This window comes from Melanerpes formicivorus, unplaced genomic scaffold (genome assembly GCF_026170545.1).
Source record: "Melanerpes formicivorus ecotype bairdi unplaced genomic scaffold, bMelFor1.0.p_v2 SCAF_10, whole genome shotgun sequence".
In the NCBI taxonomy this organism is placed as follows: domain Eukaryota; kingdom Metazoa; phylum Chordata; class Aves; order Piciformes; family Picidae; genus Melanerpes; species Melanerpes formicivorus.
In genome coordinates this window covers 11,409,242-11,432,602 of record NW_027142362.1, presented here as the reverse complement: position 1 = coordinate 11,432,602, position 23,361 = coordinate 11,409,242, and the positions used below count along the sequence as shown (strand labels likewise).

General features: G+C 43.4%; 2 protein-coding genes across 6 annotated transcripts in view; one reads left to right on the top strand and one right to left on the bottom strand.

Moving 5' to 3' along the window:
* Positions 1-2,022, top strand: part of ADAMTSL3 (ADAMTS like 3) — a 183,851-nt gene extending 181,829 nt beyond the window's left edge. For all 5 annotated transcript variants that reach the window (XM_068143673.1, XM_068143674.1, XM_068143670.1 and 2 more), the window contains one exon: positions 368-2,022. In XM_068143673.1, the coding sequence (XP_067999774.1) occupies positions 368-477 (110 nt within the window). In that variant the 3' untranslated portion in view covers positions 478-2,022. The remainder of the gene's footprint in view (positions 1-367) is intronic.
* Positions 2,023-2,951: 929 nt separating this feature from the next.
* IQGAP1 (IQ motif containing GTPase activating protein 1) overlaps positions 2,952-23,361 on the bottom strand; it is a 67,977-nt gene continuing 47,567 nt past the window's right edge. The window contains exons 20-38 of the mRNA XM_068143676.1: positions 23,145-23,228; positions 22,978-23,049; positions 22,799-22,868; positions 21,707-21,915; positions 20,589-20,744; positions 20,268-20,431; positions 19,237-19,461; positions 17,090-17,230; positions 16,916-17,000; positions 14,481-14,713; positions 13,232-13,364; positions 12,822-12,924; positions 10,623-10,758; positions 8,987-9,074; positions 8,626-8,838; positions 6,927-7,093; positions 5,890-6,012; positions 4,878-4,986; positions 2,952-4,165 (exon numbers count right to left, since the gene is read on the bottom strand). Coding sequence (XP_067999777.1) covers positions 4,052-4,165; positions 4,878-4,986; positions 5,890-6,012; positions 6,927-7,093; positions 8,626-8,838; positions 8,987-9,074; positions 10,623-10,758; positions 12,822-12,924; positions 13,232-13,364; positions 14,481-14,713; positions 16,916-17,000; positions 17,090-17,230; positions 19,237-19,461; positions 20,268-20,431; positions 20,589-20,744; positions 21,707-21,915; positions 22,799-22,868; positions 22,978-23,049; positions 23,145-23,228 — 2,625 coding nt within the window. The 3' untranslated portion in view covers positions 2,952-4,051. The remainder of the gene's footprint in view (positions 4,166-4,877; positions 4,987-5,889; positions 6,013-6,926; positions 7,094-8,625; positions 8,839-8,986; positions 9,075-10,622; positions 10,759-12,821; positions 12,925-13,231; positions 13,365-14,480; positions 14,714-16,915; positions 17,001-17,089; positions 17,231-19,236; positions 19,462-20,267; positions 20,432-20,588; positions 20,745-21,706; positions 21,916-22,798; positions 22,869-22,977; positions 23,050-23,144; positions 23,229-23,361) is intronic.

The window sequence follows — 23,361 nt, the reverse complement described above, 5'->3', positions numbered from 1 at the left end:
CCTCTTTCTCAGAGTAGGCCAGTTTGAGAGTAAAGCCTCAAAAACACTTTTAAGAAACAGGATATTTAGGAAGTTGCTTTATGCAAATTTCCCTATGTGACTGTGCCAGTTGTGACTCACAAGTCTGAGCAAACTGTCAGTTCCTGCAAGATGGGGCAGGTTCTGAAACTGACAATGGGCAAATGCAGTGAGATCACACCTCCTCTTTGTTGACCTAGCTAAGCTTTGAACCCACTGTTGCCAGAAATGCAAAGTGAAATAATGAGAAAGCCAGCAGGGGTCCATCGTTTGTTTGCAGTTGCGATGATCAGTTCTGTTTGTCTCTCGCCCCTTATAAAGCCTCTCAATGTTTAAATATATTTTTCAGAAGACGAATGCAAGGATACAACTCACTACTGTACATATGTAAAGCAACTAAAGTTATGCTTGATAGACACCTACAAACAAAGATGTTGTCAATCATGTCAAGAAATGTAACTCTTCTGGGGAAAGTTCACGAAGCTGCAGTGAAGAGATGAGAAGAGAGGTTCCTTAACCTAGCCTGCTCAAAGTATATGCTTGTAAATAAGGTATTAGATGTGCCAGTTAAATCGAGCCATGGAGCTGATGGAAAAACAGCATTGCAGACTGATGTGCTGGTCAGGGTCTTTTTTCCTGGGAACTTTTATTATCCACTCTTTGCAATGGAACTTTTAATGTTTAAAGCATTTTTGTGTCGGGATTAGGAAGATAAGGTGGCATATCATCTGTAAAATTTTACAGGCCTTCACATCATAATTTTATCGGGGGGGGGGGAAAAAAACCCCACTAGAAGCACCAAGTAGTGCTTACTGCCCTTACCTTATGAGAAAAAGTAAGTGGAATGCAGTAACTGTTGACCCCTAGGTCTTGGTTTTATTGTTTTATAAAATTTAATACAACCTTAAAATGTTTGGAAGCTGTGACTGGTAGCTGTAAAAGTTTTGGCAACAACTTCAGTCTCATAAACAATTGAGCTTAATGGTGGATGTCCTTGGAATATGTTTTACTGACACTAGCTGTCAGATGGACACACAGAAGTACATTTGATTTTTCATGCTTGTATTTATGTGCATGCAGTGACAACATTGTAGATGCTAGTATAATTTTCAAAACAGCAGATCTGCTTTGAGTAAATGAGGTGGCATTTCCCCTTGTCCCTATTCTTCTGCTCCAGTCACTGAAGTAAAATGGAAGTTCAGGCATGATTGGATTTTCCTACTGATTTTACGTTAACAGACACAAGGCTTCCTTGTCGGAGCTGTGAATGAAACACTTGTGAGCAATCTCCTCTTGCACATCAAGTCAAACAGGAAGCCAGTAAGTGCTCAAACACAGCCGTCAAACTTTCTGTCTTGAATACTGTTCCTCCCCATCTCCCCATTAATGGGGGCAAAATGTCCAAGGAAGTATTATTAGTTATGAAGGTAAGACCAGTGCAAGAAATTTCTTCATGACCTTTGACCACCTGAGTCTTTTGATAAGTTGTGATTGTGATGTTCCTGGGTAAATCATTTTCCCTATTGCAGATTGTCTCGTTAGGTCTGTAAGGAGACAGAACCCCACAGGAGGCAGCAGACGGATGGCTTTGCTTTTGTAGTCTCCAAACTACTGCACAATACTGGAAGCCTGAATGCTTGTATTGACTTGGATCTTGTGTTACATTACTGAACGACATTACATGCCCATTAGTGCATGTGCTGTAAGAACAGTCTTAGAAACAGCATTCCTGTACCATTGGTTTGCATCACTGAAATCTAGATTAGCACTACTGTATAAAAAATGTTCAGTGTGGACTGTTGTGTCCAAGGCTAATTGCCAGAAGAGGATATTCCTGATCATTACCTTTTCAATCAGCAATGGGTCTTCATTCTTTAAGCAGTTTTTTTAAATTAAAACTTTTGTAAGATACATTTGTAGATATTTATGGTCTGATTTAAAAGTGCAATATTTTGTTTTGTACAGTGTTTAATAAAGATTTTTGGACATATATTTTTTCCTATTACCAAAATTTCTTTTTCATGTTTTTGTATTTAAACCTAACCTTAACCCTAACGGCCTGTTTTAAGACATTCGAGCGTTCAGGGCATTGAGAGGAGAGGCAGCAGCGCTGAGCCATGACGGACGGCACACGCCGCTGCAGAACTGCAATGCTGACAATTATCCACCGGGTGGCAGCACTGAGCAGTGACGAGAGGCACACGCCGCTGTATATCTGCAATGCTGACAATTATCCACCGGGTGCAGCACTGAGCAGTGACGGGCGGTACACGCCGCTGCAGAACTGCAATGCTGGCAATTATCCACCGGCTAGCAGTACTGAGCAGTGACGGGGCTGCACACGCCGCTGCAGAACTGCAATGCCGATAATTAACCACTGGGTGGCAGCACTGAGCAGTGACGGGCGGCACACGCCGCTGTATATCTGCAATGCTGACAATTATCCACCGGGTGGCAGCACTGAGCAGTGACGGGCGGCACACGCCGCTGTATATCTGCAATGCTGACAATTATCCACCGGGTAGCAGTACTGAGCAGTGACGGGGCGGAACACGCCGCTGCAGAACTGCAATGTCGATAATTATCCACCGGGTGGCAGCACTAAGCAGTGCCACAGCATCGCTGAGTGAGCGGCTCAGCCCCCTGCCTGCCGCACTCTGCAATACGCACTCGCAACCCCTTGCCCGCCACACGGCCGAAACGGAGCCGTCATCTCCACAGGCTTTTTTTTGAGCTAGGGATTTGGCACAATTTGTGTGCCAGGGTGGTGCCTCTGCTACGCCTGTGCAGCCCTGCAGGGGAAAGTCTATGTTTAGGAGAAGTGGGGCCTCTTGGGAGTGTCTCACTATCTGCAAGAGAGGGAGAGTTAGAGGGAAGGTTTGCCAACTGTTAAGAAAATAAAAAAAATAGGGGGGGAGAGCTAGAGCAACAGATGAAGTTAAAGGTCATCTTTTATTTTATTTTTAAAGAGCCTCTGCAGTTTTATTGGAGATAGCAGAACAGCCAGCACTGCCACCATGATTTAAAAAACAAAACCTAGCAAAACCAAACCCCAAAGTTCAAAGAGAAATGGGAACTTCAGAATAGCTAGAAAAAATCAAAGCTAACCCTCTTTAAGGTAGTCCTCTGACAAGTCTGCAGGTAGAACCTAGCTTCTATTGCATCAGAAACATATATAGAACATGGCTCTAAACTGGGGAAAAAAAGGAGATATTTTTACATTTCAAATGCTTTGCAAGCAACATTAAAAATTAATTCCTCAAGAATTTTTTGTGTTTCCTTCCCCTCCCCCAACAGGCTTCTTTTCATCTGCAAGCACTAGTAAATCCATTCCCTACTCCCTCTGGGGAAGGGGCCATCTGTAAATTATTACAGTGTGATAAATCAAGAAAAACAAGACACTATAGCTGTTCCAGGTGGCTGCAGTATGTAATCACAGAGTTCAGCAGCCCCCTCTGACAGTTGCTCATTCCTCAGATCACAGTGATTCTATCTGGGGAACTGCCCACCACTACCACCACAAGCTGGCAAACAAAGGGGTAACCTGGATGTTAACCTTTCTCCATTTATTTCAGTCTCTGCTGTTAGAGCATCATTAGAGTTTGAATAAAATCTGCAAACCTTTTTTGCTTTCAGAAGAGGTGAACTGACTGCTGGACAAGGGCAGCATTCTCTGTGCACAGGCAACAAGAACTCAAGCCTCACAAAGCACACAATTAAGCAAATAAAGCATCCAGATACCCTAAGTATACTCTTAGTTTAATACCCAGCGCCGTGTAAAAATACATTCTAAAGTAGCTGCTTTTCAGGGGACCTTCAAAGTTGAAGATAAAGATCATAAATAAGCATGAAACCAACTCCCTGCAGACTCAAGAGTTGTCAATTCATAAGAGGTTCTTAGTCCATCTTCACAATACATTTGATATATTTTAGCACAGCATGAGCATATACTGATACATAGATATGTCATTAGGAGTTGTATGTGCAGGTCTCTATCTGTCTCCTCTTTCACAGACTTGCTGGCAGAGGTCAGTTACTTCCCATAAAATTTCTTATTCAGAAGAAAGATCAGGAGGTTGACATTCACTTTTGCTCTGTCAAACAACTTCATGACTGCGACGCCTTCGTACTGCAGCTGCAAGAGATCCTGCCAGAGAGAACACCTTTATGAGCAAGGAATCCTCAAGAGCTTATGGAGAATACCCAAGAGCTGGTGATGCAGCTGGGTTTTGGGACATATCTATCACAAAGCACACAGCATAAGACAGAAAAACAAGACTCAAAAGGCTTGTAGAAAAGGTCTCCTAGGTGCCTAACTGAAACCTGACAACATCTACAAATCATAGCTGGCACAGGGCAAGAGCAGGAGTGGAAGAAGCTGACAGTACTGACCTAGGAGGAAGAGGGAACCATTTGAGAAAGAGTCAGTCAGGATGCCTGTTCCAGTAGCCAGGCCTAAGGAAAGGTTGAGAACTAAGAGCTGCATGGCTAAGGAAACAGCTATGGGTAGGGTGGCAGAAAAAACAGCAACACAAGATGACTGGCTGCAGACATGACACCCAAGCCCAGCTGCCAGCTGCCACAGACTTCTGATCTCTATGGTAGCAGGAAGTTGCAAATGCATGAATCATTTTGTGTGTGTACTTGTAACTAAGACACAGACCAAAGTCAGGCCTCCCTTAGCACAGAAAAAGTAGCAGCCTGAATTCTCCATTTGTGGTGCATCCACTTCACTTGCATCTAATGGGTGGTTTCTGAGAGTATTTTGCAGACTGTTCAGGTAGAGAGCAAGTCATTATCTTGATGAAGAGTCAGGCAAGCAGAGCTCACATGGCACTATTAAATAGGACAGTTCTTACCTGATAATGTAGCATAAAGGTTTCCATCTGTACTCCCATGAACTTTGCTTTTACCTCGAAATCTCCTACTTCTTCTGTTGGACTGATCTCAAAGATCACATTTTTAAACCTATGAAATTAAGACAAAAACCATAGCTCATTCCTGAGGATGTGCTCTCTACTGAGAAGATACAAGATGAAATCTGAAGAGAAATGTCTAAGAATTCTATTCTTATCTCTCTGTTCTATATCCCCACTTGCAATAGGGCTGTAAAAGCTGACCAGACTCAATACCACAGTGAATGGAAGCCTGCCAGAGTCTGTGTCTGGCAGATCACAGCTTCACACAAGCGCAGTAGCCCACACAGCCTGAACAGCCTATATCCAAGCCTCATTAAGTGCAAAGTACAAAACATGATTGAGGGTTGAAAAAATTAATTCCAGTAAGAGGCAGCTCAGGGTTGGGGGAAAAAAAAAAATATTCAGCAACAGGCAACTTCTCCATAATCCACAGCTGGTGCATTGAGTTCTCAAAGCCAGCAAACTGCAGCTGGACAAATTCAATATAGCAATAAGTTGACTGTTCAACAGTGAGAACAATTAACCACAGTGCAGCAATTCACCTGAGGTACTCTTCCATGACTGTGGGAGTCTCAGGGAAAGGGGTGAGTGGGAAGAGGGAAGTCATATTGAAATCCCAATGCAGTGCTGAATCAAAGACCTGCTTTGCTTCAACCAGAAAAAAAGGAGAAGCAAAAAGCGACCACAATACAAGGTTTCTTGGCTCTAGGGATGCCAGCCTAGACCACCAAAACAATTTCTTCAGCTTCAATAGCTAAGTCTACCAAGAGTGTTAAATTCCACCAAGAAAACCACAAGACAAGACAATCTGTCCCTATCTCAAACAAATCTCAGTTTCTGTTCTTCAGTTGCCAGCGCCTAGACTAGTTCAAAGGAAGAGACACGAGTTCAGCATACCTGTTTTCCTCTGGCAAGGTTAGTTAGCCCTAAAGAGTTTTAAGAAGGTACTCACTGGTTGCTTTGCAGGTCCTCAATCTCTAGAAGCACTCCCTTCTCGTGAAGTCGAGCTGCTGTGTATTTTAGGGAAATCTTTTTGCTGCTTTTGCCTTTCATCTCTCGAGGTTTCTTAGAGACTCTGGGGGGGGAAATAAAAGAACAAACCATAAACAAGAAATCAAAACAAAAAAACCAAATGATGATCAAACAAGTAAAGAGATTTCAGATAGCAAAAAATGTAATCCCATGTGGATGAGGGGATGGAACCAGCGTAGCCAATCAGCTGTGACTAATGCAGCTGATAAATGATGTATTTCTACTAGTGAGTTTATCTAGAGGGCACTTGTAGCTCAGATCAGATCTTTGGTTTTCTACCAGTAACTCTTACCCTACAGAAGGAAAAACAAACAAACATATACCACACACACACACAAAAACCCCCCACCAAAAATAACCACTTGGTACTCCAAAGAAAGCACCACCTCTCATTAGGCACAAGGAGGGGATGGAATCTAGTGACAAATGACACAAAGAAGGCCGAGATTACGCAACAGCTTTCTCGTCTCAATTTTCACTGGCAGTTGCTCTTCCTGCTTCTCACTGGAAAGGAAGACTTTACTTTTCCCTCTCCACAAATCTGAATTGTCTTGCACTACTCCAACTGACCCCACTCAGGATACAAAGAGGACAACCTCGTGGTCAATACTTTCTGTACTGCTAATTGTTATTTTCACTCTCTGCTCCTAGAAAGGATGACAGGGTGGACTGACTGAGCAGCATGTGTATTGTGTGGGCAGCCTGTTCCAGTCCCACTGGACCCTCTACACTCCCCTCTCCCAGATGGAACAACATTCTTTCAAGTATGTCTTTTTGATCCCATTCAGGGCACTGCCTTCTCCCAATATTTTCCTCACCACTGCTGAGATGCTTTCCCTAGAACTACTGCTGTGGTAAAGAGCTTGGCCAAGGAGCTTTGAGCAGATGGCACTGTAACTCTTCTTAGCAACAACCTGTATGTTACACAGGGCCGTGGCATGCCTCCCAGATACTTACTTGCCCTTGCTGGCCAGGTTATCCAAGCAGGTTTTGATGTAGCTTTTGTAATAATCCACTTGTTCCCCATAAAAAGTAGCTTTGGAATTCAAGGCACTGTATGTCTGCTGCAGCTTCACCAGCTCTGCCTTTCTTCTCTGACGGTATCGGCGCTGATTTCGGATATCCTGTGCCACAGAGAGTGACAGGCAGAGAGTTAACAGTCATTCCAGCTCTCCAGCTGCTCAAGCCCAGAGCAGAGTACTTGAAGCAAACCATTTGAATTTGGTTTGTCTTGCATCATGCTAGAAGCTGAAGCCCTCAGTTGCACTTGTGCCAGTTTAAGTGTCACCGCCTCTGCACTTTGAACTAACCACCTCTACACAGCAGTTCATCTGAACCTTTTGTTGCTCTCTCAGACTTCAACGGTGTCCAAGTTGCAATGGCTAGAGTGGGCACCAACACTTCAGGGACACAAGGCAGGCATCAAGTTTTGCCACCACTGGGCAGGAAAGGTATGCTACAAACCAAGCACTAAACCCATAGCAGAACATAGCAGACTTTCTTCCCTTTGTTGGTCAGCCATCTACAAGTATGCTACCTCAATACCTGAACCAAAAATGACCATGTGTTCAAGTTTACTTCTGTTTTCATTTCTGATACATATTAACCTCAGTACAATTAATTCTAATTGGATCCCTAAAGGCAACTCTTCATTCACTTTCCAGGGTTGGGTTATTTTGTAATGGGTGATTTCCAATGCATTGTCACTACAACAATGTGCAACAGCATTATGTCACTTCTGCAAGTGTTTCTCAGTTCCCCCCTCTATTTCTTTCTTCTTTAAATAAAAATAACCTTGGGAACCTTTAAGTCACTTCCTCAAGTGAGTAAGTTTGTCAAAGGTGCAACTTAAAGTAGTGAAAAGGAGCAGGGAAAAAAAAAGTCAGACAGCATGACTTCCCTTCCAAGCTACAACACTCTTCCATAAAGTGCCTGAGACTCTGGCACCACCACAGGAGAAAACACAAATGTGCTATGTGAATAAAGGATTTCCCAAACACCAAGAGGTGAAAATACTGTGGCAAAATGGAGGCTTTGTATCTGCAGATAAGCAGTGACAAAAGCTTGCTCCTCCTGAAAACTAGTGCCAGATTCAGAATCATAGAACAGAACAGAATAGAACAAACCAGGGTGGAAGAGACCTTCAAGATCATCACGTCCAACCCATCAATCAATCCAACCCACCCAAACAACTAACCCATGGCACCAAGCACCCCATCAAGTCTCCTCCTGAACACCTCCAATGATGGTGACTCCACCACCTCCCCAGGCAATCACTCTCTCTGTATAGAACTTCTTTCTAACATCCAGCCTAAACCTCCCCTGGTGCAGCCTGAGACTGTGTCCTCTTGTTCTGGAATCAATAAGGTCGGAAAAGACCTCAAGGATCATCAAGTCCAACCTGTCACCCAACACCTCATGACTACTAAACCATGGCACCAAGTGCCATGTCCAGTCCCCTCTTGAACACCTCCAGGGATGGTGACTCCATCACCTCCCTGGGCAGCACATTCCAAGAGCTAACAACTCTCTCTGTGAAGAACTTTCTCCTCACCTTGAGCCTAAACTTCCCCTGGTGCAGCTTGAGATTCTGCCCTCTTAATGCTGCATGCTGTGGGAGAGCTCCACTAGAGTGGGTAGGAAGCCACTGCCCTACCTTTGCGATGTCATTGATGAGCTCCTGGTATTTATTTTTTTCATTTACTGTCCCCAGTTCTGTCAACTTCTTCAGGCCTGTCTTGATTTTGTCTTTTTTTCCTTGAAGACTTAAGTTGCCATCTTCCCTTGCAGAGAGGCTTTTTTTCATCTTGTCAGGAGTTCGAGCATCACGCAGGGCTCGTTTCTGCATAGCTCTCTGATGCTCTGCTTCCTGGGAAGAAAAACAAAACTGAAAATTACAAGTTCATACTACTGTGAACACAAGCAGGACACAAAGGCACATTCCAAGTGCACCCACATATATCTAGACAGATGACAATTTCCTAGCATAAAAAGCATGCAGGTAAACAACTTCATACTTGCTCTGAGGTAGCTGGAGTCTCCAGGATTTCAGTCAGCGTCTCCCCTGGCTGGAAGCGGATTACATCAACAATTAAACATTTTGTGCTGCAAAGAAAGCAAGGAGAATAGGAGAAAAAGAAAATTAAACTGAAAGACTATCAAAATGCTGTTCTGTTCTGCAGTTATACCAACATTACTGGTTTATCTAAAGTCAGATTAGCACTGGATGCAGGCTTAAGTGAGACAAGACCAGAGCTCTGAGAAGTACTGGTTCTCTGAAAGGTTCACCTATGTGAAATTTGGTAAAGCAGGTGGTAACAACAGTGCACTAGTGCAGCCAGCAAAAGCCTGTAACTTAACTTTAATACTTTCTAACAGGTATCAAAAAACTCCACAATACTACTTTCTTATGTGTGTGGTAACTGAGCCAAAGCAGATCCCCAGTTCAACTCGGGGCCATTCCTACAACTGAACTGTGAGTTAATGGCAGCCAGTGCCCACTGAAGCAATTCTCTCCTTAAGCCACACAACAAAACCAAATAGCACCTTCAGTACTTCACAGTCAGGCTGGATTTATTTCTGGCATTACACAAAGCACATGACATGCACACCTTCCTCCTCTTCCACAGCTTGGATGCTGGCTAGCACAGCTGGTAAAGCTTTACTTTTGAAAGCAACATTACCTTCTGGCAGGCAGAGAAATACTGATGTGCCTTTTGAGAAGCTCAATTAATGTAAAGTTATCTTTGGAGGAAATATTTTCTTCTGGTCCATCTAGCCCAAGTGTAAGATAATCTAAAGAGTTGTCAGTTAAGGTATCTAGTGTGTCTGAGCAGGAATACCTCACAGTGGGTGTATATGCATCAGAATGTCAGGTAGCTGCTCAACACAGCAACAGGATTTGCTTAAAACTAGCCAAGATTCAATATTAGTACTAAGTCCTTCAGAATAAAGAGTTCAATAACAATTAAATTCCTTGAACTCCATTGCTCTTCCTGTTAGACTAATAACACAAGCATTTGCCAACAAAACAATTAGTCCACATCTATTAAGAGGCAAGCTTAGGGGGCAGCAAGTGCAGAGCAAAGGGGACCACAACATAAACCAAGAGAGAGGAGAGTAGCCACAGCAAAAATATCCTAAGGAGGCATTTCCCCCAGACAGGCTGTGTAATGAAACTTACTCTGCAGAAGCTAGCAAAGTCAGCAACAGGGTTATTCACATACAGCAGGCATTTAGTTACCCTTAAAATTCCCATGCCATAAATACTGATTCATCTAAATTTCACATTGGGCTTCAGGGTTAGAACTCAACTGTGAGGTGCACTAGGGAGTAAGATTATTTTTAAAGATTATTCATATGAAGGTAAGTCCACCTGCTGCTGTCACACTCACATCCAGAAAGTTTTCTTTCCTGGTGGTTTTCACCTCCAAGGTAGACTTTTAAAGACTGTCAAATTCCACAGTGACAAAGAGTTAAGAGGAAAACCCAGCTGCAGCAGTGAAAGGACATGGCTACAAGGTCAGTATATATGGAGTAACAGTCCCACAATTCCAATACACTTTGATTCTCTTGTTTTCACATGAAGATTAACTGAAAATTCAGGTCACTTGCTCTCATGAGAAGCACACCAAGTAGTTACCCCTTACTTACTTCAACAGGATTGTCCTTGCATCCATCTCTGCATTCTTATCACCAGGAACATCAAATTTGTTCGTGAGTGTGAGAGAAACCTCAGTCTTGGCTAGCATGTCCCGGTTGGGGTCATTAATATTGCCAAACCCTTCACCTGTCAAGCAGAAAGAGTTTTATGACTAAATCATACTTCATGTTCTTGCCTACTAGAGCTTTCTCTGCTAAGCAGACCACAGAAAAGCTACACTGTTCCCTATGCTGTCAAAAGTATACTTCAAAAGCCAAACCCAGCTTTTAAAAAGATCATCTCAAGTACCTTAGAGCTGACTTCTTCACAAACCTCAGAGAATGCACTAGCCAGAAAGGTTCCACAAAAACCCACTAGTTCATATGCCTTAAAGATGCTGAATACAGAATTAACCAGGTTGGAAAAGACCTTCGAGATCATTGAATCCAACCTATCACCCAACACCATCTAATCAACTAAGCCATGGCACCAAGTGTCTCATCCAGTCTCTTTTTAAACCCTTCCATGGATGGTGACTCCACCACCTCCCTGGGCAGCACATGCCAATGGCCAATCTCTCTTTCTGGGAAGAACTCCTTCCTAACATCCAGCCTAAACCTCCCCTGGCACAGCTTGAGACGTGCATTCCACACCTGTATCTCAGTATCTTTCTCTCTTCTGAGAAGCTGACCTGACCTTTACACATAAAAATATGACCACAGTTTTACATCCATGTCCTCATTAGAAGGAATTTTCAAAGCTAAGAGCAAAGGCCCTGTTGGCAAGCTAACCTGTAACCTTCTATTAAAACAAGCAAGTTTCCTGCCTAAAGGAAATTGTCTTGCTCTAATTGTGTCTGAACTCTCACCAGAACAATTCTTAAGATATCTCCCCTTATAAAAAAAAGGAGTTGCAGCAGGATTAAACCATGCCACAGTTGTGTGGGCTTTTCTTTGCTTCAGCTCACTTTGGGGAATGAGCTGCACCACAAACAGGGCCACATCAATTCTTCCCAGGCCCTCAGCTGACTGAGAGGAAAGGAGATGCATGAGCCACCCTGGGAAGATGTGGTCTCAGGTAAGGAGTACCCATGGCATGCATGTTTATGAACACAGGAGTTCATGCACACAGGAGAAATTAAATGGTGAAGAAGAGCAAGCTCTATTTAAATTCAAGGTCTAGGCTTGTTCAGGTAATACTTCTCATGTTTTGTTCTTGGTCAGTGCTTGAAGAAAATGTGCTAGCAATTGTTCCTTTAGAAAGGTACCTTTGTCATCAATCAACTCCATAGACTGCCTTAGGTTGGAAGGGACCTTAGAGATCATCTGTTCCAACTCCCCACCATGGGCAGGGATGCCTCTCAAGCGTCAAGGTGAGCAATTTGCTCTAGAAACATCCTCTCCAAAAACTCAGCCAGTTTGCTTCCTCCACCCCATGATTTCACACTCCAAATTGCTGCAAGATAGAACCCAAGAAAGGAGAGAGGCCTGTGCAGCTCTCCAGGGTTTGTTATCAACTGAAGCAGTGAACCACGGCTCAGGTTTTCAGGAACTTTTCACAGATTAAAGTCAGTTCCTTCCTCCTCCAGGCAGACAGTTCAGCCTTGAGAAAAGAAGGCTTAGGGGAGACCTTATCACTGTGTTCCAGTATTTAAAGTGTGGCTACAAAGAAGATGGAGATTCCCTTTTCACAAGGAGTCACAAGGAAAAGATGAGGGGTGATGAGACAACTTATCTCTGGGGAGATTTCCACTGGACACGAGGAAAATTTTTCACGATGAGAACAATCAGACACTGGAATATTCTCCCCAGGGAAGGGATGGAGTCTCAATGCTGGACACACTTCAGATTTGGCTGGGCAGGGTACTGGGCTATCTGGTCTACACTGTGGCCTTTTGACAAGAAAGTTTGGACCAGATGACCTTGAGGTCCCTTCCACTCTGGTACTCTATGATTCTATGAAATGGTTTCAGTGCAATGGAACAAAACCATGTCAATATCAGCCTATCTACCAAACACTTCTGGAGTGGGGTGGGGAGAAGAGAAGGAACTCCTGTGGTGTTTTTTTTCAGGTAACAAATTTTGCATTCAGAATCTGCTACTGCTTTTTAGCATGTCTGCCCTGTGATGATTCCTTAGCTAGTTTTACACTGCCCTTCAAATCATTTAAGGTCATATCACTTATTTCTTAAGTACAATAAACTAGACCACCTATTAAGGACTCAATCGTAGGAACCTCGCCGAGATCATCCAGCAGCTCGTGAATTGGATCATTGTGCTCAGGAGCAATTGCATCTTGATGGTCTAAGAGCAACTAGATGAACAGAAAGAACATTTATGCTGTTAAACATTCATTCTCTTCTAGACAGTAAAGTTACATTACTTTGAGCTGGTAACTTTTTCTCACAGATCTTGATTCAGTGCACCCCCAAGCAGCAGTAACAACACTCCAAGCTGTGCCATTACCACATACACAAATACTTTCAAAAGAAAGCTAGAGAAGGCACAAGCAAATTACTTAATTCTGTGTTATCATTCAATATAAAGGTATTTGATAATCACATTTCAGTCAGAAGCAGCATTTTCTTTGTAAGGAGCAACTGTGACCAATGTGTACTTACAGTGTGTGTGTTGATGATTTCACCAATAGAAATATAAATAACTGGTTTAGTGAGAGTCACCAAGTCAGAGTACTCATCAATATTGAATTTATCCTGTAACTCAGGAACCTCACAGGCAGCCTGGAAGAAACGTCTTCAGGAAAAAGGAGAAGAAAAGAAGGCTCAGAATGACTCTAAGAGTCACACCAAGATCAAGAGCATTAACTCCCCATGGCAATCCCACACACAGTCTCTCCTCCTTAAGCTAATGGCACACTGTGGCATGCTACAGTTTGTTAGCTTCGGTTTAACACGTCAGAAGGAACCCAGTAAATTCAGCTACTGATACTGGCCGCTTAACACTGGGCTGTTTTCAGCATTCACAAGACCAGTGACCTCTGGTGACCTTGTTCACACATCCTCCTGCCTTTGCTATAGTACCAACCAGAGATTGCTGGGAGCAAGGGGTTTCTTTCTTTTCCAAAGTATGACCATCTTATGATGGTCATTCCCAAAGAGAAGCTTACTTCAACTATGTGAACAGCTAAATGCCAACTTGCTTTATTCCTGAGTACTGCTGGAGGTTCTGTGGTATATCCATTCTATTCATCCACATCCAAAGTATCACAATAAACATGTGCAAAAGTTACATTTATTCTTGAAACTTCTCAGCCAAAAGACTTGATTTTGCAATATCACTGACATACAATGTATCATTCAGATACATAGTGCTACAGAGATGATTAGGGGACTAGAACATCTCTCTTATGAAAACAGGCTGAGGAAATTGGGGCCTTTTAGCTTAGAGAAGGAAAGGCTGACAGAGGATAAATACCTTGAGGGTGGATGTCAGGAGAATGGGACCAGTCTTTTTTCAGTAACAGGACAAGGGGTAACAGGCACAAACCTGAACACTGGGAGTTCCATCCAAACATGAGGAGGAACTTCTTTACTTTGAGGGTGGTAGAACACTGTAACAAGCTGCTCAGAGGGATGATAGTCTCCATCTATGGAGTCATTCAAAACCCACCTGGTCACTGTCCTGTGCAGCCTGCTCTGGGGGATCCTGCTCTGGCAGGGAGGTTGGATTCAGTCTCCATAGGTTCCTTCCAACCCCTATCATTCTGTGATATTTTATCACTAATGCTTCTAGCAATTTGGAGTGCCAAACTGCACTTACTTTCAATAGAATGCTTATTTGACAGAGATGGATTCTAAACATGCCAAATTACTTGTGGTATTACCCACTGCCAAACGCCCCAGCTCCTACCTGAATTTCTGGTATGACTGCGACAGGTATTCATTAATGATGCTCAGGTGTGCATTGTCTCCCATGAACATTTTATTGGATGCAGCATGCTGCAGCATCTTGGCAATGGAACCCAGGTTCCTGCGTTGATCTGTGGTCAGCTGGCCTCCAGCTGAAAGGTCGATGATGTCAAACGCGTCCGGCGCCACGATGGCTGGGTTCATGTAGCGGTAGTAGAGCAAGTTGCCAACAATCTGGTGAAAGGTGAGTGGAAAAGCAATGCATCAAGAAACAATGGTACAGAACCCAACCAAATTTCACTGAAACTACTCTGGGCTTGGATAGAATTCTTTTCTTGTGAGCCACAGGCCCCTTCTGAGATAAAGGTTCTGCTGTGCTGCTGTATACCAGAGTATCCTGTCCCAGAGAATCTACAGTGCAAAATAATGAAGAAATAGTAATATAAAAAAAATCATTAAGATGCAGTAGGATGGTCAAGACAAAGAGGAAAGACAGAGCACAAGTAGTCACAGGATAACACAGCAGCAGGTATTTCTATGCATAAAGACTTAAAACTAACTCACAAAAATGTAAGGACAGGAGACAAGTTAACAAGGGACTACTTGTATGAGAATGAGAAAATCTACCAGGAGACCTAAATGTACTTGTATTAGTCTAAAAGAGGGCAGAAAGAACATGGTATAGGGAGAGACCTGGTAAGGCAGTCTCAATATGGAACAAGAGCTAATGCTTAGAGAAGCAAGCAGAGTTGGCTGCCATCTCCAGCAAGGCAAAAATGGTAAGGAAGCATGGCACACCAAGGAGCCAAACTGAGAAAACCACTTTCCATTCCTTCTCCAAAGCCCTTTTCTTTTCAAGAACAATCTTTCAATATGACAGCAATATTTTCAGGTGCAGACTCCCAGTTAATAACTGAGAAACCATTGAATCCAGGGTTAAGAAAATCACAAGTACAGGAGACAACTGGCATCTGATGCTTTAAAACCCAATTTCCTTAGTCAAATGTGAGCAGCAATAAACCTCAAGGGACCAAAAATAAAGATGTCACATTATCCATATGCTCACAAATGTACTTCAGATTTCTGTTTGACATTATGCCAAAAGTAATCCCAGCAATGGAAAGGCATTAACCCAACATGCTGATGTAAAGTGACAGTTCTCACACTGCATGCTGTAAGATTTTCTGGTGGTTCACAGAAATTTGCAGAGGGCCAAATTTTGGCTAAGTTGGTTGCCACGTGACTTTAATGCACAGAAGAGATTGGGGCCTCAATAAACAGCTGAAAAGACAGAGAATAAACCTAGGTAGCCATTGCTGAGCAGCCCCAGAAATATTAATTGCTCTCAGTGAGGTCATGGTTTTGACAATGTTTCACGCAAGCCCCTGCTGTACTCTCACAGATTATGCTGTGGGGTAACTGCAGTGGAAGTTGTTTACTACCAGGAATAAGAACATGCACCTGTGAAAGAAACTGTTCTTATATGCTTTCAAGACTGAAGAACAGTCTATTATATAGGTAGCTTTAGTTGCTAAAAAATCTGAGTAGCCATTGCAAGTGGCTGCAGTTTTGACTTTCACATGGCCAGGTACATCGTTTCCATGAGGATTAATGGAACTGCAGCTTTCCACCTAAATTTACAGATGGAAGAAATTAATTCACCTGCACAGAAAGAATCGATGTCTCAGAATGGGAAAGCACAGAACTAGAAGAGAGAAGAAAACAGCATTCAGATTGGTAATTATTTTGTAATGAAGCAGAGGCAGAGAAGTTTTAAGAGATGTCAAGTATTCCAAGATCCAAACTTTGTTGCATTAACAAGCAAAGCACTCATGGACATAAAGGCCTTTCACAATTACTAAAAGCCATAAACCCAAAATTACACCAGAGTGCCTACTATTAGGATCTTTTTAGTTCTCCAAAGGTACTGAAATACAAAACATAAAACTGGCTGAACATCATGGAATGCAACTCTCTAAGTTGCTGCCAAAGTATCCTGGAGTGTTAGAAACAGGGGAATTAGGAGTATCAGAATTTTGCATACAGACTTTTTAACTTGACACTGTCTCATTAAGAAAGATGCAGCTGACTGTCAACATACCAGTAAAACCAAGGCTTACTTCCTAGGAGCAGAATTACCCCAAGTCAAGAAACCTAAAGAACCAAATGCCAAAGATACCAAAAGCAAAGCAGAAGCAACAGGATAGCTCCTTCTGAACAATGTATTATATCTCAGGTGATGTATACAAAACTAACAATCAAAAGCCCAACGTGAAACACTTGTCTATCCATAGCAGTAAATAAGTGAGCTTTATAAAGGTTTATATAGGTTTACATGTACTCCTCTCCACACAAAGACCCAAAGAACAAGAACGAGATGTGCTTGCCACAGCCAGCTTGACTGACGACCATTCACCAAGCTGTTCAGATCCTCACCTTCAGAAGCTCATCCTCACCAGCATCAGGAAATTTCTCATGCAGGGAGTCTTTCAGTACCTTGGCAATGAAACGCATTCCGTAACTTCGAGAGAAAGAAAAGGGCAAGTAAGAGAGCTGCAAGCACGAAGCCACCAGCTTCTCAGGGATAATACTGTGGTACGCCAGACTCACGGGATTTTGTCCAGTGAACTAACAATGGCAGACAGAAATTTGTCTGTCACACTCCTCATGTTTCTGATTGAGGCGTCCAAGCGCGTCCTCACCTCTTCGTGATTTAGAGCTTGTTCGGGTGTGACATCGTACGGCAGTTTGCTATTTGGAAGGAAGCAAAGGTCAGGGTGAGCATTCCTCAGCAGGCTTCAAGAGCATCTAGCTACACAAGGAAAAAAGTTTGTATTTGCTTGGCTGCCAAGAGCTGTGCATTGCCTTCAATTAACCTTTTGGTCACTGGAAGAACTGAAGACTTCTTGCTTTTACTACTTCTACTCTTCCTTACAGTGGCCACTGTGAGAAAAGGCCTAGCTAACTCAAAACTGTCTTTTCACAGCATGCACACAGGCATGCTAGGCAAGAAAGTGCCATCTGAAACATGCAGTGGTACTTCAGTGTGCAGATAAACTGGTGAAAAAGCAAGTTCCACATTTCAACACAAAGATTATGACACAACTGGGTTGTCTGTGTGGTCCAGACACACGCCAGAAGCTCAAACTGTATTGATCAAGTCAACATAGCATGCCACTGGCAGGAAGCAGGGTCCATGAGCAGTAATATTTTCTCCATCAGTTGAAATTACTGCATAGTACTTCAGTGAAAGCAGACAGAAAAAAGCAGGTAACTTTTAAAAGCATCTCATAAATTTCATGTAAAGACAAGGATCTGAACACCCATCATTCAACAAGTCCAAGTGCCGAGTGCTGCACTTTGGCTACGGCAATCCCATGCAGAGCTACAGGCTGGGGTTGGAGTGGCTGGAGAGCTCCCAAACAGAGAGGGACCTGGGGGTGCTGATCGACAGCCACCTGAATATGAGCCAGCAGTGTGCCCAGGTGGCCAGGAGGGCCAATGGCATCCTGGCCTGCATTAGGAATAGTGTGGCCAGCAGGAGCAGGGAGGTCATAGTGCCCCTGTACTCTGCTTTGGTTAGGCCACACCTTGAGTACTGTGTCCAGTTCTGGGCCCCTCAGTTTAAGAAGGACATCGAAACACTTGAGCGTGTCCAGAGAAGGGCAACAAGGCTGGGGAGAGGCCTTGAACACAGCCCTATGAGGAGAGGCTGAGCGAGCTGGGATTGTTTAGCCTGGAGAAGAGGAGGCTCAGGGGTGACCTGATTGCCCTCTACAACTACCTGAAAGGTGGTTGTAGCCAGGAAGGGGTTGGCCTCTTCTCCCAGGCAACTAGCACCAGAACAAGGGGACACAGTCTCAAGCTGCACCAGGGGAGGTTTAGACTCGAGGTGAGGAGGAAGTTCTTCACCAAGCGAGTTGTTTGTCATTGGAACGGGCTGCCCAGGGAGGTGGTGGAGTCATCGACCCTGGAGGCGTTCAAGGGGAGATTGGACGTGGCATTTGGTGCCACGGTCTAGGCATGGGGTCTGTGTTGATAGGTTGGACTCGATGATCCTCGAGGTCCTTTCCAACTTAAGTGATACTGTGATCACCTGCAATTTTAACATGTCCATAATTTTGAGCAAGGCACAAGGCAAGATATATGACTGCAAACTGCTTTGAATAGAGAAACTCACTCATCTGCATGCCTTCTTATTTTTTTTTCAAATATGTTAAAAACCCCACGAACAAAACAGCAAAACAGAATAAAACCCCAGAGTTTTAGCAAATCTCCTACACTGGAAGAAAAAGAAACAAGATGACACAAAAAACATCACAGTCCAACTGTCACCAGCAGTTGAGACTAATTAGAAAAGATGTTAGGACTAAAAGCATTGCAATATTGTGCTGCTCCTCCAGAGAAGGGGTTTTGTTGGCTCAGAAATAGTACATGAACAGATTGCAACACAGAGCCAAGTCTCAACTACATTTTCTTACCATGATTTCTTTAAGGTTAGAGGGCATCTCATAGCTAACTATCAGGCTGACACAGAGCATTTCTTCTTCCATCTCCTAATGAGATTCCCTTTCAATACCCTCAGCACCACCAGCAGAAAATGATCTTTAGAAGTCTCAGATGAAAGTCATCTTGAGGAGATGGAAAAGCTGGTATCCATTGGACAGGTGCATACAGTAAAGCCAAGAATGGTTTGGAATGGCTAAGTGAGCAGTGCAAAGCAGCCAAGCAATGTTTAGAAAAAACATCTCCCATACCTGGCCTCGCCAGTTTGAGATTCCATCTGGTTAACCCAAGACTTGTAAATATCCACTGGATCAGTTTTGATGTTGAGTGATTTGTCATCGATGATTTCCTTAACCACCGGCGCCAGGATCTGCCTCAGGGCATTCTGACCACGGGCACCACGGTTGAAACTTACCACCATTTTAATAACAGTAGGATTCCCAGTCACAATTTCATGTATTTGGTCAACTTTTGACCTGAAGAAGAAAGAAGCTGTGTGAAATGTGAGGTATGCATAATTCTGGAAGCTTTAGATATGTTTCTTGGCATAAAATAAACTGTTGAAGAGCAATTGCCCTCACAAATCATTTTCCCATTTGAAGCATCAGTTTAAAGGGAAAAAAGTCTCTTTTAGAAGTTATTTGTATCAGGGCAGACATCATTTTCATGGTTAAAAAACATTCCCAAGAATGCTGAAAGTAGTTCCTCAAAAATGTTATTGCACATTCTCCACCGCAAATTGGGCAGCTCTGCACTGTAAAGAGCTGAAGTCAAGGAATACTGAGCTCCTGAGGCCCAACCAGACAAAACATGCCCCAGGACAGCCAGGGTCCCCAACACTGACAGTAAACAGAAATGCCAGAGCATAAAGCCTCTCAGTTTTGACCTCCTCATCACCTTCTGGAAATCCAGAGAGCTCCGAGTCAGCTCACTCCCCAGCTTGTGAAGCCTGAGTCTGCAATTTGTTGGAGGTGTTTATAACCAGGCACTGGAGAATTGAGATTAGACTGAATTTTAGGATGAGATTTGCATCAGATTAGAAGTAGCTGCCATGTTGAGCAGTGAAATCTTGACTAAGACAGACCCCTCATCCAAAATGGACACACTCAACTCTTCCTTTATAGACTATGTTAAGAACAGGCATATAATGGGAAGAGGGCAATGAAGGGACAGGTTAGCATTACCTGCCTATCAGCATGAGGCATGACATAAGAATTGCCTCAACTTGAGAAACTGCCAAAATTGAAAGGACAGCAGGAATGTGCTGTGTGCTACCACCTACTTGATCTCTTCCTGCAGCGCTGTTTGGAAAAGCCGCAACAACAGGTACTCCTCTCTCTGGTTGGAGGCATAGTTGTACAGCGTGAAGATGACAGAATCCATGAACTTTGTGGATTTGTTTTGAGGCATCTGAAAAATCAGCTTGGCCAGGTAGGTTGGATTTGTCTAGAACAACAAGAAACACTACTCAGTGTTCACATCCACGCAGGCCAGTATAGCTAAGATCTATGTAGGCTCAAAACCACGGTGCACAAGCAAAGTCTGTACCAAGATGTATAAGATTATGACAGGAGGTTACCAAAGAGGGTTAGAATCTGTTTACCTGAAGTAAGTAGAACAGATGCTGATAGGCCTCCAGCTTTTCTCTCTTTTCTTTGCTCAAAGCTTTTAAACCTCCCCTTTGTTTGTTTAGCATCATCATGTCAGAGAGCTGTTCCTTGTTCTTCTTGGTAAGTTTTTTGCTATGAGAAACAACATCCTGAAAAGAAAGAACAGGGACAAATTCCACTCAAAGTATTTTGTAACAGGCTATATTGCAAAACAATTGTATCTGAGAGCCTACTTCTCTTGTACAAGGAAAGTCAGGGTCAAGGTATGCCTGGGGCTGGTAAAGCGAAACATGGTTTGCTATGGCAGCAATTTCTCCAACTGGAAGCACATGTTCTGCTTTGTCCCCAGCTTCCTGAATTTGTCCAAAAGCCCCGAAGCATTAGTCACTCTTGGCAGTAATTACAACCCAAGCTAGTAGCATCCCAATGATGACTGAAAATGTTTTCAAAATTTGGCTTAAAAATCTAAACTCCTGTCTCACGCTCAGCTGGCTTGCTACCTCTGCATACTCCAACAGCAATGGCACTTTCTGGGGCAGGCACCAGCAGTCTTCTTCTGAGATCAGTTTCACTACACCAGTTGAGGAGCCTAGTGTCATGCCATCCAGGCCCAAATGAAAAGCTGACTAGAATTTCACCTTGAAGAAAAGGCAATGTAGTAACAGCTTTGTTTGGGTGAAATCAATCACATCAGCTAAGCCTCCTTTAACCAACAACCACAGAATAGCATTAGCATGCCTCCTGCCTCCAGAATCATCCCCCTTCTTTCAAGCTTGTGATGTGTCACTTCTTTAACCACAAATCAGTAACAAAACAGCTCTTTAAGCCTTCAAACAGACAATCTATTGGATTCATTAGGGTCAGGATAGTCTGGTGCTTGTTTGCTTTTTAGCTTCAGGTCCTGTTTCTTTTCCTCCTAGCTTTCTTTCTAGGGATATATACTAAATTAGTGGAAGGGAGTAAGAACATGCTGGGAGTCAAACCTGCAATGCTGGGGAAAAGCTTTCCACCAGGCCTGAGCAACTGCCACCCAAGGCCAAGAGCTTGCCATACTAATTACTGCTGTGCTCAGTTCAGTTTGTAGTTGGTCTGCCAGCAGCATATTTCCTACCTGCAGTGTAATTTTGTTTTTTACTAGCAGCCCAATTTTGATGTCCATGAGATTGAGGTCATTTTCCAGCTGCTGATTGGATCGGATCAAGGTTACAACGTCCTCACGCAGTCTCATCAGCTCAAACTCCTCCTGAAAATCTTGGTCACTCTGATCAAGCAAGTGGACAAATTTCCGAACCACAGCCATAGGTGGGTTCTCAGCATTAACTGAAAATAAGCAAGAAGACATCAGGCAACAGGAAACAGAAGTAAATATATGCCTGAACTACGTTTAAACTGCACATCAGGTCCATGAGTATGATCAGAGGGCTGGAGCACCTCTCCTATGAGGACAGACTGAAGGAGTTGGGGCTGTTTGCTGTTCAGTCTGGAGAAAAGAAGGCTCCAAGGTGACCTTATTGTGGCCTTCCAGTATCTGAAGGGGGCTACAAGAAGGCTGGGGAGGGACTTCTTAGGATCTCAGGTAGTGATAGGACTAGGGGAAATGGAATGAAGCTGGAGGTGGGGAGATTCAGACTGGACATGAGGAAGAAGTTCTTCACTGTGAGAGTGGTGAAGCCCTGGAATGGGTTGTCCAGGGAGGTGGTTGAGGCCCCATCCATGGAGGTGTTTAAGTCCAGGCTGGATGAGGCTCTGGCCAGGCTGATCTAGTGTGGGGTGTCCCTGCCCATAGCAGGGAGGTTGGAACTAGATGATCCTTGTGGTCTCTTCCAACCCTATCTGATTCTATGATCAAGAGCAGCCAGAATAAAATTAGCATTACCATATCTAAGCAGCTTATGACATTTTTAATTGCTTGGTTTGAGTAAATCATGAGAACAGCAAAAAATAAAGAACAAAGTCAACCAGCCTGGGGCAGTCCATGACACCAAAGTTAACTGCAAGCTACAATTCTGTTTTTCAGCAGCAAAAGTAACAGCTGGAATCAAGTTTTTCCTCACCTTCAGAAACTACCTACTCTCCACATTGCCCTACTAAATTCATCTCAACTGCTCTTCAAAATCACCTAGATTTTAGAGATCACACTCACATCATCACTTGCAAAGAGAGATTTGAGGCACATCAGGTTTACCCTCTTGGCAATACTTACTGAGGGTTTTGTAGTCTTCTCGTGCTTTGTTTGCTCGGATAAAGGCTTGAATTTTTATAACATCATTTATCTAGGATTAAAAACAAACAAAACAAAAAACACAAAAAAGCATTTGACTTTGCTCTGGAGAGTGTGCAAACAGTCAAGCACTGAATTAATTTAGCCAGATAGCCCCTTACATGGTTTCTGAAATACTGCAGACGATCTCTGTAACGTCTTCTGGCTTGATACATCCTGGTCAATGATTGAATCTAGAGGGGAAACCAAAGTACTCAGATAAAAACCTTTCCTCTGAAGTTCACTACTCAACAGTTTACCACAGAAGTCATCAGGAAGCCTTCACTACCTTCACAACTTGGTCCTTTTGTGCTCGCAGGTAATCCAAACGGGTCTGGTACGCCTTCCTCTGCTTGTAGCCACGCCACTGGGACTGCAAACAGGAAACAGGCACCAACATGACTTTTCTTATTAAAGAAAAGCCATTACAAATCTGAGTTTCTTTCTGTTCCTCAGCCTCCAACTTCCCTTTTGGCTATGTAAAACTTGAGGAAGACATGCTTGTC